The sequence below is a fragment of the Nannobrachium achirus genome (assembly GCF_963921795.1).
Source record: "Nannobrachium achirus genome assembly, chromosome: 19".
Taxonomy (NCBI): Eukaryota; Metazoa; Chordata; class Actinopteri; order Myctophiformes; family Myctophidae; genus Nannobrachium; species Nannobrachium achirus.
Window position 1 is genome coordinate 44324849 of NC_137826.1, and position 17671 is coordinate 44342519.

Sequence of the window (17671 nt, forward strand, 5' to 3'; positions counted from 1 at the left end):
CTCAGGCCCCCTTAGATGTCTGTGTGCACGTGCCTGGGTAGTGGTCTGGATTCTGTGGATTCTCTGATTGAACACAAATAGATAGATTTAACCCATTTAGGACTGAGTCTGATTCTAAAAACATTTTATAAATCCTTATCTATGTTTTCAGAGAAACATAAATATGTTTTCAAACAAGTCCCAGTAGTATAATGTTGGAGAACTCCCCTGGGGAGAAAAAGAAAGACATGTATGGAATGCACTTCCACCGGTTTGAAAGCTGCATTCTCAGTGGACATTTTTAAGAACCAAACGTGATTTTTGTTGGTTTTGAATACTTTGTGCTGTATTTCTGTCGTATAAAGCACTTTGTGAGTTCTCTCTGGGAGACAAACTGTACATACATACCTATTTCACCACACTACGTGTTTAATAGGCTGAGCTTCGGCAGGAACTGTCCAACTCCAAACAAAAACAGCAAATGTCTTGCTGTTAAGATAATCTATTCAAACAAAATAACTAGATCCCAAAATGTGGTACTGATGAATGAAATTACTTCACTCACTGAATGCCCTGGCTGCCCTAGACACAAACCCGACATACGATGACACAGCAGGAGCTCAATACATTAGGAAGTAAGACATCAAAACAAAGGGTGTAAAAGCAAACACATTAAAATCAACATTTTGGCTCCTACAGGGATCATACTACAATTTTCTTTTTTAAATAACATTTCAGAGTTAGTGAGCGAATTACCTTCATTGTTCAGTCAACCAGAACCTCTATAGCTCTACAGAATTCTTCAAGTGTCTCCTTGGCTGGGCTGCAAGCGAAGGTTTGTTGGTAGTAACCTCATTCCGCTTAAGCTGGCCATACACTACACGATAATCGGGCCCGACTGAATCGGGTAGAATTAAACACTACAGGATCATTTTTTCAGATTATCTGGCCAGAGAATCTAAACGGGCTCACACTAGCCGTTTTGAACAGTCGGGCGCACCGCACGCTACAGGATTCTATTCCGATTGAGTCGGGCCCAAACACAGCAATAATAAATAAATAATTTATATAATGAATACAAAACGTCACTGTTCCGAGAGCTTCGCCTTGCAACACGCGCGCAGACGCACATACAAACAAACACATTATGTTATCCACTCACAAACACACCATTGCCTCACGCAACGAAAAAAAAAAAGCTTCAAATGATACTATGACTATGAGTTCACTTTGACGCGTTTCATGTTCATCCATGGATCAACTCTTATCGACTTTCCCCCTCTCTCTCCACTGCTAAAGTCAAGTGCTGCGCGCTGTCTGCTGGTGCTTCTCATGGTGCCTGCTTTATGATTAGTCGTATGACTGTGTTGCGCAGAGAACATATCAGATCTCCAAGATCAAACTGCGTCCCTCCGCGCCACTTTGTAGGGTTTGTAGATCAGGCAGTGGGCGTGTAGGCCTACTTGCACTCGTGTGCTGTTCCCACTCCAGTCTGTGACTGACTGGTAGTGACTATTTCTGCTGATATAAAACAAACTCGCGACCATTGAGTTTTAATTCCCATCGCAAGCAATCATGATACAACCTGGGAGGATGGATGTGGATCATTATTTGAAATAATAAGCAGTGTATTTATGTCTATTGCTTTTTTTTTGGGGGGGGGGGGACTAGTTTTCAGTCCCAAATATAGACCTACCTACTGTAATGCTTTAAAAAGGACAGGCCTATTAGGCCTATATCCATTATGTTTCTTTCATGTCCGCTCCAGGTTTATCATTGTCAGTTTTGATAAAGTCATTTTATTTTATAGGCCTAATAGTTAAGGTAACGTGCGTTTTCTAAACCTGCTCTCTGTTAAAATACGAAACGCCTGGCTATGCGGGGCGCGCTGTGCCCGGAGTAGCCAGGAGTTGTTAACCCAGCTGGTAGATCAAACAACGAGTTGATGATGGCCCATTAATTAAGCTACACGCTGTACCTATGGCCAATTGGAACTTGAAAGGAGTAGAGATTACATAACTGCACTGTGCACGGACCATCAGAGAAAGTGACTGACGTGGGGTGAGCTGCTGTTGTAGGCTGCTTCCACCACGGACGGTTCAAGTTAAGACAGGTTCAAGTTCAAGACAGGCACGTGTCTGCTTTTACTCCATGGCCTAGGCTTTCAATCATGATTTCCCCTGTCTTTTAACAAATTATCGCGGTGTGGGCGGATGGATCATTCAAATATAATCATTAAAAAAAGATCCGAGGGCACGGAGATCCTAATCCAATGTCCCAGAGAGAGAGAGAGAGAGAGAGAGAGAGAGAGAGAGAGAGAAAGAGGGCGGTTCTGTCTGGTCCATTTGAAGAACTGTAATCCAGCATTTTGAGGTGGAAACATGGAGAATGCACAGGTTTATCATACATTTGAGAGTGAGAACCATAAAGTTGGAGGAGGAGAGCAGAGCTGGAAAGTTATTAGCGAGTCCAGACTTGCACTAATTGGTTTGGCCTAGTTTTACGTCTTTGTTGATTGATTTCGTGTGTGTGTGTGTGTGTGTGTGTGTGTGTGTGTGTGTGTGTGTGTGTGTGTGTGTGTGTGTGTAGAGAGAGAAAAAGAGATAGCTCTGTCACTCAGATGCTCAGAGACTTGCGTCTATCAGCGGCTGCTGTAGGCTACCTATTTTCAATCAGTCCCCTGCTGCTATTCCAGACCAGTAGGGCCTACTGATCCAGGAAAATATCAAACATGTTTGAAAAGAGTCGGGCAACCCCCGATCGTCCTCCGAGCCACTCGGCTGGGCTCCGAGTGGATCTGTGAGACCTCACGCTAGACGACGTTCATGCCCGATTGTCGGGCCCGTTTCAATCGGTGGCAGCCCGATTGTCGGGAGGGTAATTAAATAGCCCGATTATCGGCTAGTGTGCGGCCAGCTTTAGCCATGCAGGTAAAGTCACAGTAGGCGGGCTCTAGAGAGAGGATCTGCAGATAGGCTACCTGGAGATTATTTATTAATATTGCAGCCTTTGTCAAATAACTGCATTTATTGTAATATCTATTTGTAACTGATTGACAAGTGTCTTGAAACCCTTATTTTGGAGTGCTGCTTCCTTCCACTTTAATTTTATTTTATTGATTGATTGAAGAATGTATTAGAGGATTGGGAAAAGGTTCGGTTTCATGACAGTACAGTTCACTGGTACAAGGTCAACTAAAAGGATAGGCCCAAGAAAGCACATGGGTTATTAACTCGTATAACATTCAATGACAAATAGACAGTGGTGTAAAGTACCGTATTTTCCGGACTATAAGGCGCACTTAAAAGCCTTTAATTTTCTCAAAAAACTACAGTGCGCCTTATAGTCCAGTGCGCCTTATATATGGATCATTCATTGACATTGACATTCCCTTTAGCACAGCTCCATCTGTTGGATGCATAACGCAACGGTAGCGTCTATTATGTGCGCCTTATAGTCAGGTGCGCCTTATATATGAAAACAGTTTGAAAATAGACCATTCATTGACAGTGCGCCTTATAGTCAGGTGCGCCTTATAGTCCAGAAAATACTGTAACTAAGTACTTTTAATTAAGTACTGTACTTAACTACAGTTTTGAGGTATTTGTACATTACTTGAGTGTTTCTACTCCACTACATCTGGAATCCAAATGTTGTATTTTTACTCCACTACATTTATTTGAAAACTATAGTTACTAGTTTTTGCAGATATGAATTATATGTTAAAACATATTAGCCCTTTAGCCCTATTTTATAATTTGGCTATTTGAAAATAGACGATCTACAAGCTCACGTGTCGCATTGTGACATGTTGTGAGCTTGTAGATCTGCTATTTTCAAATATTTTGTACTTTTACTCTTAGTACTTTAAGTACATTTTGATGCCAATACTTTGTACCCAGGTTGGGGCATGCATGCAAGTGGCTAAATATGTACGAGATGCACTGCAATCTTTCATGGTCAGATGTGACTTATGGGGGCTGGTGTAAATAGTAATAAATAAACTGACGGCTTATTGTGTCAAAAATACATATTTAGCCACTTGTATGCATGCCCCCAACCACTGAAATCAAAATAGTAAAATCACTAAAACAATAGAAAGAAGTAAATGAAAACATTTTAACACTCATCTTTTCTTTTCTCTAATGACTATCTAAAATATGAACCCTTGTTGTCCTTAAAGTGAATATCTGCAGGATTTGCATTTTTTCTTTTTTTAATTTTAAGCATGATAGATGTCATGTGTTCTGGGGAATTTGGGGAGTTTGATACCAAATCCAAGAGAAATTCAGGCTACATTTAGGAGCACCACAGGACATGGTGTCGAAATTCATTAGACTCCTGCCGGATTCAGTAGGGCTGGCAACCCTGCAACGTGTGCCTGTTAACTCTCCTATGGCACCACATCAAAACAGCATTGGAATTGTGGAACGTGTGTGTGTGTGTGTGTGTGTATCTTTGTAACTGCAAAGTGTCGTTTCATAAAAATCCACCGTAGACATGTTATGAGCTAGCCTATTTCTGTCAATAATTGCCATGCTTGTGATACATTTTCGTGTGTTTGCGGTTGGAAGTGCTCGTTGGAAAGTAGCTCAGAACAGGTCTATGGTGGATTTTTATGAAACAAACACTTTGCAGACAGAAGGAGGATCATTTTGCTATCACATCACACTAATTATGTAATACGATAGTTATGGCAGTTACATTAGGTGCTATAATTAGTCGTAGGCCTACATCATAAAAAAGACATGCTCTCAGTTAACCAAAATATAAGTAAAATAATTTAAATGGTTTGTTAATTGAATACTTTATTAATAGAGTGCCTGTACATTAAAACACATTTCTCTCACAACATACTTGTGAAAGCATTGCAATTGTTGATCGTGTGTGAAACAATACAAAATAAAAGAAATATACATATTTGTGCATTATGCACAATGTATATGTTAGGAAAAAAGCCTTCAGGTTACCCCCTTTGACCATAAAAGCCGATGGCCGTTCGACCTCTACATCACCATGTCTTGCAAAGACATTTTTCATGTGTTGGAACACTCTTATCACCCAGACTGATTAGTATGCTACAATTACAAATGTATATGTTGATGCATCTAACCTTGGCAGCACAGGGTACTCAACATAGCCAAGCAGCGTTGACCACACCTCCAGGCATTAAGTGTAAGAGCTGGTGGCAATTAAAACAAGCAAAATAGAGCCCTTATAGTAAGCGTTCCCACACATTTTAACCAATGCATTTCCAAAACTTTTCCTGAATATTTAACTCAATTTCCAGGCCTACATAACAACCATTCAGCACAATAACAGTTCTCTTACTGTGCAATGCCCAAAGACTAGCAGTGCAAACAAATAAAAAAGTAAATAAAGAATAGAATAGAATGTGCCTGTGGATTGTTTTTTGTCACATATTTTTAGGCTGCAATCATGCCTGTTGGACGAAATACTACTATGTTACATATCCTGTGCAATGTTATACATGTTTTAGAAAACTAAACCAAATGCCCAAAACAATGCACAGCCAAATATTTTTTTCCAGGACCCTTGATCAATTCCAAACCTTTTCCAGAACTGGAAAAAAAAACTATTTCAAAATATTTCCAGGATGGAAAATGTATTCAAAAGATATATCTTAACAGTATAAATCCTGTAAGTATTGATCCTACCACCATTGAGTCACCTGGACACTTAATGGGACTTTGGAACAATGGGAAGTCGGAACAACGCTAAGCACCCATTGAAACGCTGGTGTCTTTTCAGGGAACCCGACTGACTGAAACTTTTGTCACAATGTCTACAATGGTAAGGTTTCTCCTTGGTGTGGACAAGCCGGTGTTTCTTCAGGTCACCTAACCTACTGAAACTCATGTCACAATGTTTACAACTGAAAGGTTTTTCTCCAGTGTGGACAAGCTGGTGTGTCTTCAGGTGAGATCTATGGCTGAAACTCTTGTCACAATGTTCACAGTGGAAAGGTTTTTCTCCAGTGTGGATACGCTGATGGTTCTTCAGGTCATCTGACTGTCTGAAAGCCTTGTCACAATGTTCACAGTGGAAAGGTTTTTCTCCAGTATGAATACGCTGGTGTTTCTTCAGGTTAGATGCCTGAAAGAAACTCTTTTCACAAAGTTCACAGTCGAAAGGTTTTTCTCCTGTGTGGACAAGCTGGTGTTTCTTCAGGCGAGATGAATGGCTGAAACCTTTGTCGCAAAGTTTACACTGGAAAGGTTTTTCTCCAGTGTGGACACGCTGGTGTCTTTTCAGGTCAGATGACCAACTGAAACTCTTGTTACACAGTTTACACTGGAAAGGTTTTTCTCCAATGCTGACACCTCCGTTTGTGTCCTCCCAATCATCACGATCTTCAGTGTCAGATTCAAGCTCAACTTCAACTTCATTGCATTGTGAATAGATGTCTTCATCAACTTCAGTTTTCACTCCTAGTAACATTGACCCAACTGGCTCCTCTTGTCCTTCAAGTAGATCCTCCTGTTCCTCTTTAATGTGGGGAGGCCCTGGTTCTTCCTGTTCCTCTTTAATGTGTGTAAGTTCCAGTCCCTCCTGGAGCAGACTGGGGCTCCTCTCCCGTTCAGGAGAAACCTCCTCTTTAGTGTGATCCCGCTGGTGTATTTTCAGGTCAGAGGACCAACTGAAACTTTTGTTACACAGTTTACTCTGGACAGGTTTTTCTCCAATGAGGACACCTCCATTTGTGTCCTCCCAATCATCCCGATCTTCAGTGTCAGATTCAAGCTCAACTTCAACTTCAGTGCATTGTGAAGAGATGAGAGAGAGTTTACAGTGGAATGTTTTTTCCCCAGTGTGGGTATGCTCATGCTTCTTTAAATGACCTGAAGTAATGAAACTCTTGTCACAATGTTTACAAATGAAAGGCTTTTCTCCAGTGTGGGTACGCTCATGCACCATTAAAGTACCTGGATCCTTGAAACTCTTGTCACAATGTTTACATTGGAAAGGTTTTTCTCCAGTGTGGACATGCTGGTGTTTTTTCAGGTTAGATGACCAACTGAAACTCTTATTACACAGTTTACACATGAAAGGCTTTTTTTCTCCAGTGTGGGTACGCTCATGTGCCTTTAGATTGCCTAACAGAATGAAACTCTTGTCACAATGTTTACAGTGGAAAGGTTTTTCTCCAGTATGGATACGCTGGTGTGTCTTCAGATGACCAGACTGACTGTAACTCTTTTCACAATGATTACACTGGAAAGGTTTTTCTCCAGTGTGGATACGCTGGTGTGTCTTCAGACTACCTGACTGACTGTAACTCTTTTCACAATGATTACACTGGAAAGGTTTTTCTCCAGTGTGGATACGCTGGTGTGTCTTCAGGTTACATGACTGACTGTAACTCTTTTCACAATGATTACACTGGAAAGGTTTTTCTCCAGTGTGGATACGCTGGTGTGTCTTCAGACTACCTGACTGACTGTAACTCTTTTCACAATGATTACACTGGAAAGGTTTTTCTCCAGTGTGGATACGCTGGTGTGTCTTCAGGTTACATGACTTACTGAAACTCATGTCACAATGATTACACTGGAAAGGTTTTTCTCCAGTGTGGACAGCTCCACTTGTCTGCCCCCCATCATCACTCTCTTCAGTGACTTCAGTGTCAGATACAAGCTCAATGTCAACATTAGAGCAGTGTGAAGAGATATCTTCATCAACTTCACGCTTCACTGCTAGTAATGTCAACATTGACCCAACAGGCTCTTCTGGACGTGGAAGTATCTCCTCCTGTTCCTCTTTGATGTGTGGAGGCTCTGGTTCCTCCTGGAGCAGACTGGGGCTGCTCTCCTGTTCTGGAGAAACCTCTTCTTTACACACAGCCATGTGCAGGATGTCTAGGAGCAGAAAAATTAACATGATAATCAGCAATGGATTCCTAAAATGTAAATCGTCGTTTCTATCTTCCATGGTTCAAGTACCTACTCTTATCTACTAAGACTGATCAAACAGTTACTAAATAGGTAGTTTGTTGCACGTGGTTCTGGAAACTCATAACCAGGCTCCAATGTTTCTACAGTTAGGTAAACATAGAAAGAAAAGAAAATAACATTTCTGCTTGTAGTGAGGCAGACTTAAGGGAGTTCCAATGTTGGTCAGCTGTTGCCTTGCTCAATAAATATTTTTTTCCCTGCCTGACGACAGATATTTAATTTCATCCTTTTAGCCTATTATTTTACTGTACCCATGTGCTGTACGATCTTCTTTGACTAACTAAGTGTTCAATCAATCGATTCATGTGTGAGCTCTGATTTGGGAGTTAGGCTGTAGGCCAAGCCATATACAGTACAACTGGATTTGTCTGCATGTAAAGTGTGTATGCATGTCACCTCTGAATAGGGATGGGTTCCGAAATTCGGTACCGGGACAGAACCGATAAGGACATGACGGTTCCTGGGTACCCAAAAAGAATATTTACTTTCGGTACTGCTTATCGGTTCCTAGACGCACCAGTAAAAAAAAAAAAGACGTGCTATCCGTTCAAAAAAGGCTTCATTACATTACATATCTTCAAAGACGTAGCCTATTTGACTATCTGTCAAGACCTGTCCCCGGTTCCCGAGGCTAAACTAACGTGAGTTACGTTACAACTTGTATTCCTCCAAACACACACAGACACACAAACGTACACACAATCGGGGGACAACTGCGTTGCCAGTGCCACTCAGTCAACAACAACACCAAATGGCAGCGATGCTAGCGACATTAGCAGCCCAGCCACCAGTACAGCTCAGCCCTGCACAGCCACAGAGAGACGTGAGATGGAGACGAAATATATGACAGCGTGGCATTCATCTGAAAGATTGTACGGTACGGTTGGCAACAGTCAGTGCTTGCGGACCCCCGTGTGTCTCTCTGGGTTATATGGTGCAGTCGCACTGCGAGCGCAGCTCGCTCTCGCTCGCTCGCCCGCTCGCCCTCGCTCGCTCGCCGGGCTGTGTTCTTTTCTATTATTATTATTCTTTATGATTAAGAAACTGCACAACCTCAGCATTCATCCACTCCTCATCCACTGGATTTTCTCAGTAATAGACCACAAACAGATAAAGTAGGTTCATCATTCTCATCAACAGTCATCACCAACACAGGTGCCCCGCAGGGCTGCATCCTCAGCCCCCTTCCTCTATACATTATACACAAATGACTGTACCAGCCCCTCCCCCACCAATATCACCTACTTTAAATACTCTGATGACACTGCCATTATCGGACTGCTCCACGACGATAACTCTATTATGGACTTCCAGAACACCATCTCCCATTTTACACAGTGTTGCACTGACAACTTCCTAGAGTTGAACGTGGACAAAACAAAAGAGCTGGTCTTTCAAGCGACCCACACTGGACTCAACCCACTCCTCATTCATGGTAAAACAGTAGAACAGGTTGACAGCTTCACATATCTTGGACTCACTTTGGACAATAAACTTAGGTTTGATCAACACATTACATCTATCCATAAACGTTTTCAGCAAAGACTCCATGTAATCCGTAAGTTAAGATCACTGTCTGTTGCCCCCCATCTCCTGTTATTATTATACAAAAGCATTATCCAACCTATTCTGTTGTATTGCTCAGCATGTTTCTTCACTATACTGTCCATGCCTAACTAGGGATGTCAGCGGTTAACCGGTTAACCGACCGTTAAGAAATAACCGGTCATGCTTAACGGTTTCACGGTTAATTTTCATAATAATATGATCGCATTTTCCTGGTCCTGCACAGTGTTTTTGGCTATGGAGATGTGATTTTGTCAAACAGACTCTGGGAGGCGCAAGAGAGTAAGTAGTCTTATGTCATGTCCAATCGAACAGTGAATGAGAGACGGCTGTTTTAGCGTTACGTAGTGGGGTCTGTGCCACAGTGTGGTCCGGGGAGGATCAGACAACGAGCGTCGGAATACACAAAACAGAACACGTAGCCAACAGAGGTATTTCGGTCTGGGAGCATTTCAAAAGGAAAGGAGTGTAGGCGACAGTATCTTTCTCAAATACAGCAGCGACATGAGGCAACAGCGATGCTCAATCACAAGCCGTGAGTCGCAGAACGCGACGCGCTGTGAGCTTGTAGATCTGCTATTTTCATCTCGGAAGAGTTTTCTCTGCAGCGCGAGTCAACAGACTCGTACAAAACAGAACTCGTCGTCATGTTAATGGTTCTCAATAAAAATGCTCAGTCTAGGCTAGAGCTTGTTTGTTTGAAAGGCAGAATAGGCACCGCCGCCGACCACTTGTTGAAACGCGCAGGCGATGCTTGTTGTTTATTGATGATTAAGCCTAGAACAATTTATTTTTATTGTTAAATCCGTCTTTTTTGTTTGTCTTTCAAAGGAGCATAACTAAATGTCTACCATTCGTCTAGCAACATTAATTCTGTGTACTTATATATACAATTTTGGGTTAAAAAAATAATAATAATAAAAAAAAAATATTAAAAAAATATTAATTAAAAACCGTTAATTAACCGGTTTATGCTGACGGCTAACCGGTTACTGGATAAACCGTTAGTGACATACATCCCTATGCCTAACAGAAACAAACTTTACAGTATCACCTGTATTGCTTCCAAGATCATCGGACTTCCCACACCCACACTTGGTGATATGAATGATAAGGCCATCACACGCTTAGCACTGTCAATAACAAATGACACTGATCATCCTCTGTATCGTTACTTCAACTTCTTGCCATCAGGGCGATGATACAGAACCTTGATGTGGCACAAGGTACGGTTTAGCAGAAGTTTTGTCCCCTCAGCCATCGCTGCACTAAACAATCTGCTAAGCAAACGCCCCCGTCGCTAGGATGGTTTTCTGTAAATAGTGGGGTCCTGATGATCTGTCCTGTGATGTTTTGTGTTTTATGACCAGGCCCTGTTTGTCTGTGAATCTCTTTCTTGTGCTTCTTCTCCCTTTGTGCATCTTTGTCATAATGTCCAGCTCATGTCCCATCTCTCCCTCCAGCCCTTGTAGGCTGTTTTGTTCTTTAGTTTGCTAGTTTGCAAATTTCCAATCCTCCTATTTTCAGTTACCTACTGAATTATATTGTTTGTCATAACAGGGTCGCAACGCCACACTCTTGTCTCTGATCCCACTTGGAAGAGTCTGGCCTAAGGGACTTGTGCATGCAGCCAGTAGGCCAAGCAAGTACTGGGGGTGGAGGGAATAGGATTTATGAACTGTTATTGTAATTTTGCAAAATTACAACATATTATTCCATTGTAGTAGTATGAGCGCAGGTGTAATACGGACTAAATGTTTTACTTAAAGGACCACCTCACCTCTGGGACAACCAAATCTTTTGTTGTTTGGGACACGATCAACACAATCCTGAGTTATTTTTTTGTGTTCAATCTGTTTTTAGATATTTTAGTATTTCAGCATGCTACAACTGGTCATATGATGCTTTGTAGCATGATATTGCATCATCTATTGCATCATATGATGCAAAATACATTAAAACTAATCTGCCGAAACGTCTCTGATAATTAAGGAAAATAATGATCTGATTGCCGTGAAAGGCCCAAGAACATGTGGCACCCTTTTCACATTGGCCTATTATGGTCACCAGGAGGCAAAAACCTGCCGGAGACCTGTTCTCGGAAGAACGCTGCTTCTAGTTTTTCTTAGATTTCTTTTCCCACTTTTCTTGCTTTTCCTACTTTTTTCCGCTGCTTTTGCAGCTATATTATACCATTGTTTTTTTTGCCTTAAAGCAAGCCCACAATTGTTTTGAAGGAACAATATTTTTTTTTAGTTTTAAACATGAACATGATTTAAAAGTTAGTTATAACGAAATAAATCCCATTTTGTGAATCTCATAACTGGCTCTCTATGAGGGAACATAGTAATACAGCTGGCAGGGGAGGGAAAATTCTCAATGGGGTTTAATATTCTGTCTCTCACTGCCCCGTTCTGGTGAACACGCATGTTGTGAATTTAATGTTGTCATTTGAAAATAAGTGTTATCCTATTAGTGTAGGCTTATTGCAGTGCACTTTTGGCCTGCATTTGATTTGCTGTGACATCTTTTATTAGTCAAAGTAAGTAAGCCTTGCCGAATCATGAAGCCCATTGGGCAGGATCTAGCTTCGGTCCATAGTAGGCTTGTCACAATACTGTGCCCAATAATTTTGCCCTAAAAAAATATTTTAGGCGTATGGTGGGGGGCCCAGATTGTGTCCACTAAGTAGACTAGCAACCTTTGTTTTGGTGAGTATTGAAACTGTATTTGTTATTTTTGGACCAGACGAGAGGCTGCGCAAGTGCACAGGTTTTCCCTCTGGTGCACTGGATGGTTACTGACATAGCGTTAAGGAGAACTCCTTCTAACGCAATGGACTAGAGCTAGGACAGGATCCTCTCTCCTGTTTCTGTAGCGTGAGGCAGCTTGATGTGTGAACATGCACTGGACATGACAGAGTCTTTGGTATAACCTGGCCGGGTCCCCGCTTGGCACTCAGCATCAAGAGTTGGATTGGAGTAGGTCCATGAGACATACTAGTGCCGTGTCCAGAAGTTGTACTTGTACTTCATGGCAAGGTGAAACACTGTAAATCAATTAAGCCACCTCATGTTGCAGAAACAGGAGATAAACTACTATATGGCACTATATGGTCCACATGACTCTGGAATAATTAGTGGCCAAGCCACAAAGTGGCAAAGGCCACTTATTAATATAGTACTCAGGTATTATTCTTCCGCCACTTTTTCTCTAGTGGCTTGACCTATGCCAAACGGCTAAAACACGAAGCTTGCAACAATCGGCCAAAGGGTGGCGCTGTAGGAAGCCTTTGAAAATGCAAACTTTGAACAGGTATAGCTCATGCTCTGTTTGAGGTACAGCCATGAAAAGTGTATACACTTATGCGTCTCCTCATGCCGAACAACTTTTATACTCTGACTTTTGACCTCTGACCTTTAGTTCTCCCACCATTTTGAATTATATGAAAAACAGAAAAAATCTATCTCCTCCTGGGATTTTCGCGTCATGTGCGTTTTTTTTTTTTTTTTTTACATAAACTTTGGACCAATACGGTCAGATCTGTCTCGGTGGATTTTTTTAAAATTGAAACATTATTTTTTAATAATTCACTGAATATTGCAGTTTTATGCAAATTATTCCTCTGCCTCTAAATCATACATGCAAAGTGACATGTTCATGGCATTTGGCAAAGATGTAGAGAGTTAGTCCAAATATCACTGAAACCAATCTTATTCCAATTGGCCAAAGGGGGGCGCTATACGAAGCGTTTGAAAATTCAAACTTTAAACGGGTATAAGTCATGCCTCGTTTCGTTTAAAGACATGCAACTTGCTTACACACCTGCCTTGACTCAAGCGGAAGCCGTCTGTGTCTTTGTTAAGTAGGCCCCGCCCTTAGATTTTCCACCATTTTGAGCAGTTTGTATAACGCTTAAACCCGTAATGTTTGCGTCACGTGCACAGAACTTTTTTTACATTAACTTTGGTCCAATATCTAAAGATCTGTCAGATCAGATTTGTTTTTATTTGAAGCATTCTTTTTTAATAATTCAATGAATATTGCAGTTTTATGCAAATTATTCTTCTGCCTCTAAAACATACATGCAAAGTCAAATTTTCATGATGAACTACTGTAGAGGGTTAGTCCAAATATCACTGAAACCAATCTTACCCCAATTGGCCAAAAGGGGGCGCTATATAATTTTGAAAGAAGGCACTCAGTGTGTCAAGTACATTACATGAAACCTTTTTAAAAAAAACATGACTGGTCAATTATGTGTGACTGCCGTAGTGTAGTGGTTAGTGCCTGATATACGGAAGGTTGTGAGTTCAAACCCCACGTTGGGTTGAGTTGATGTTAACATCCTGGATGCCAATTACATGTGCGTATGATCTAACTCCAGATTACGTTCATGTTTAAAATGAGCCCTTCACTACCGGCCGTTATTTTTCTGTTCTGAGTGAAAGAAAATATGAAATATGATGATATCACCAGATGGCCGAAAACACATTCTTCGATATTACTCCTTCAGATTTTATCCGAAAATCACACAAATCAGTACACAGTATCTCTACAGTGATGTAATCATGACGGATTTGTCCGATATCATATTCTATCTAATTGGCTAACATTGAATTCCAAGGTTTGCAGGATACCTTTTTGAACAAAATGTCTCAAATCATGAACGCAGCCTGCTATTTGTGTGAGATTTTGCACACACATCCCCACTAGGCCAAGGAACAGATGCCACCCTTCTCACATTGGCCTGTTATAGCGCTACCAGCGGGTCAACATTTGCAAAACAAATCTTTGGGACAAAATGCCTCAATCCCGCATGCAGCGTCCGATTGCCGCGAAAGGCCCAAGAACGCATGGCACCCTTTTCACTTTGGCCTATTATAGAGTCACCAGTAGGCAAAAAAAAAAAACCTACCTGACCTGCCGGAGTCCTGTTCGGAAGAACACTGCTTCTAGTTTTTCTTTGATTTCTTTTTTGCTTTCCCTTGATGCTTTTTTGCTTTCCTGCTTTTTATGGCTTGGACACTTTATCGCTGCTTGCAGCTATATTTGGACATGTTTTTGTTTGACAGGACGTAATAAAAATTCAACAATTATATATTCAGATTATCTTATAGGTTAAAATACATACTGAGATGTGGGTGGTCTTCAAGTTCCTCCTGTTTAATAGAAATGTCTTCTGGTTCCTCCTGTTTCACAGAAATGTCCCTGGCTGAGTCTGGAGAGAATGAAATACATATAATATAAACACAACAAGAATTTAATTTCAATCATGAAATTATGAAACAATATTAAAACATAATTCTTGACACGTTGTGAGCTTGTAGATCGGTTACTTTCAGCAAATGTTCCCCATGCATAGGGATGCTAGGGTTCAAGTGGTTAAACTTACTGAGGTGTTGGTGGTCTTCAGGTTCCTCCTGTTTAATAGAAATGTCCCTGGCTGAGTCTGGAGAGTTCATCTTCACCTGCAGTCTGGACTACTCCACACACACTGGTCTGAAATGAAGTGAACAATGACTTTAATAACTAGAGACCTAGTGTTGTCAAGATTAGAATAACAGTGCTATTTGTAGAAGGTATAGACAAAATGTGTTTCTGCATATTATATATTATTGTTTGTCTTCAAATGTTTTGCACAATTCGCCCGACTTTTCGCCAAGAGCTTGCATGACTTTCGCCCAGGAATACCACTCCGTTCGCCCACCTGGCACGGCCATTTGCACTGTGTGAGTGAGTGAACACACACACACACACACACACACACACACACACACACACACACACACACACACACACACACACACACACACACACACACACACACACACACACACACACACACACACACACACACACACACACACACACACACACGGCGAACGGCCGGTTCGGTGGGCCAACCGTTCAGATCGGTGGACGAACGGACTGCGCCTAAACAGTCCATTCGTGGGCGAACGGACTTGTTACTATAGAAACAAGCCATAGTACTTTCTGGGGTTTATCCTTTTATCACCCTTGTTTTGTATGGCTCTGATATCCCCTCTCTGATATCAGGCTAAAGATAAGGATAAGAGTGCTTAAAAGGATCCCTGGCTAAAACGACAAATATGCCTTAATAAATAATAATTGTCCTCTATAACTACAAGGTAAAATTAAAAACACCTTAAATATTTTATTTCTTCTAGAAATAGCTAATTTTTGACTCAATAGGGGAAATGCCCGTTGCAAGTTGATGATGTCATAAAACCATGTGTGTTCTATCCCTATGGCATGCATGTGAAAATAAAAAGACACACACATTTGAAATATTGATTTGATGCTCATATTAACTATAGTATTACGTTTGTTTTTATTTTCACATGCATGCCATAAATTCCATAAAATGGTTTCCATAAATGGTTTCCTATGGAAATAAACTTAGTCTTTTCTAGGATCTCCTTTTAGTAGACCTTTACCAGTGAACTGTACCGTCATGAAACTGTACTTTTTCCTATGCAAACTTCTTCTAATAAAGTCTTTTATCAATCAATCAATACGCAACTCCGAGATGAGGTTCCTCCCCATTGCATGCCAGAATCTTCCGGCTGGGTGGACGATCCGCCGTTAGCGATCACTTCTTACCTTTGGTGAACATTCTATCCAAAAAGTGTCGGGTTTCTGCTGATCTATAATCGTTTTACTTCTTTAGCGTGGAAGAGAATCAAAGCACTGGGTTGAAATAAAGACTTTATATCGCTCATTTTGTCAGCCGGTCTTGTGTTTTTTAGACATTCCGGAAGTTGCGGCCGCATAGGATAACAAATCTGCCTCCCCTGGTCACGTGGTATATACACAAAGGGAAAACACAGAACCGGCTGACATAATGAGCGATATTAAGTCTTTATTTCAACCCAGTGCTTCGATTTTCTTCCACGCTAAAGAAAAACGATTATAGATCAGCAGATACCCGTCATGTTTTGGAGAATGTTCACCAAAGGCAAGAAGTGATCGCTAACGGCAGATCGTCCACCCAGCCGGAAGATTCTGGCATACGACGGGGAGGAACCTCATCTCGGAGCTGAATAGCAGTGGAGGGAGAGGTTCCGAAAGGAACTGCTAGTTACCATGTTGTAAACACGCTGTCTTGTCACCCTGTCACTCATCCAGACACACATCATAACGTTGTCACTTTAGCTCTCTGTTCCAATGTTTGCTACTAGTACTAGCATTACAACATATATTGTTTAGCCTAGCTCTGGTCCATAGCAACTTGCTATTAGCAAGTTAGCCTACTATTCTACAAAATCTTAATCTCCCCTTTTTATAATCCCATCTGATTTATGTATAAACATACAATCGCTTGCCGTTACAAACCTTTAAAATGATGTAAGTGTTGTTTATATCTGTATCCTTTTGTCTTTGCAGGACGGATTAGCCACGTTGCGTAACGTTTTTTTTTATGATGATTAACTAGAGTGAGTGAAGTGACGCACCACGATTACAAACACGACTTCCGGCCATACTTTTCAAAATAAATCTGGAAGGGGGGGGGGGGGGGGTGTTTTAAAACATGCGTCGAAATGAAATAAAGACTATTAAAATGTATAGTAGCATATTGGAAACGGAATTTATTGGAAACGGAATATCTGTAACATCAATGGGGGGCGGTGTTCTAGAAAGCTACAGGGCATATTTTATTTTGAAACCTAATCGACCGGATCCACATGCATGCTTTCGGGTTAATAATATAAAGCAAACTTGTGGTTTAGGTTTAGTTTGCTGATGTTTAGGTTTAGGGTTAATTAAGCCAGGTTAGGTTTAGGCATAGTTGCAAAAAACAACAACTGCCAATCACAGCGAGGTTAGCCTTGAACTGATGTGGGATCCATAGCCTATAATGGCCTGTCCATAGTCTCGGCAAAACCAAACTTTTGTTTGGAGATTTCCTAAGTTTCAGAAGTCGCGAGTGATGTCATTTTGTAAAAAAGTTCGGTTCATTACGAAATATAATTGATATAACATTGTTTGTGTCCCAAAAACGTTTTTCAAAAGGTTTGAGGCTAAATTACCACTCCTGAATACAGAGCCTCTGTCATTTCTGCCTGGCTTTCAGAGCATTTTCAGCTGCTGGGAGAACTGAGCTATTGAGCCAGTTTTGGCCCCAC

At 41.2% G+C, this 17671-nt stretch overlaps 1 protein-coding gene across 1 annotated transcript; it reads right to left on the reverse strand.

The window, feature by feature from the left end:
* Nucleotides 1-169: 169 nt before the first annotated feature.
* LOC308304854 (uncharacterized protein) lies at nucleotides 170-16936 on the reverse strand (the record flags this gene model as incomplete). The annotated part of the gene is made up of 5 exons (XM_080749482.1): nucleotides 16881-16936; nucleotides 14917-15023; nucleotides 14656-14742; nucleotides 7518-7859; nucleotides 170-207 (listed from the first exon to the last, which is right to left on the reverse strand). Exons 2-5 carry the CDS (start codon nucleotides 14984-14986, stop codon nucleotides 170-172), a joined length of 537 nt encoding a protein of 178 aa, XP_080605608.1. The 5' UTR covers nucleotides 14987-15023; nucleotides 16881-16936.
* Between the last annotated feature and the right edge of the window lie 735 nt (nucleotides 16937-17671).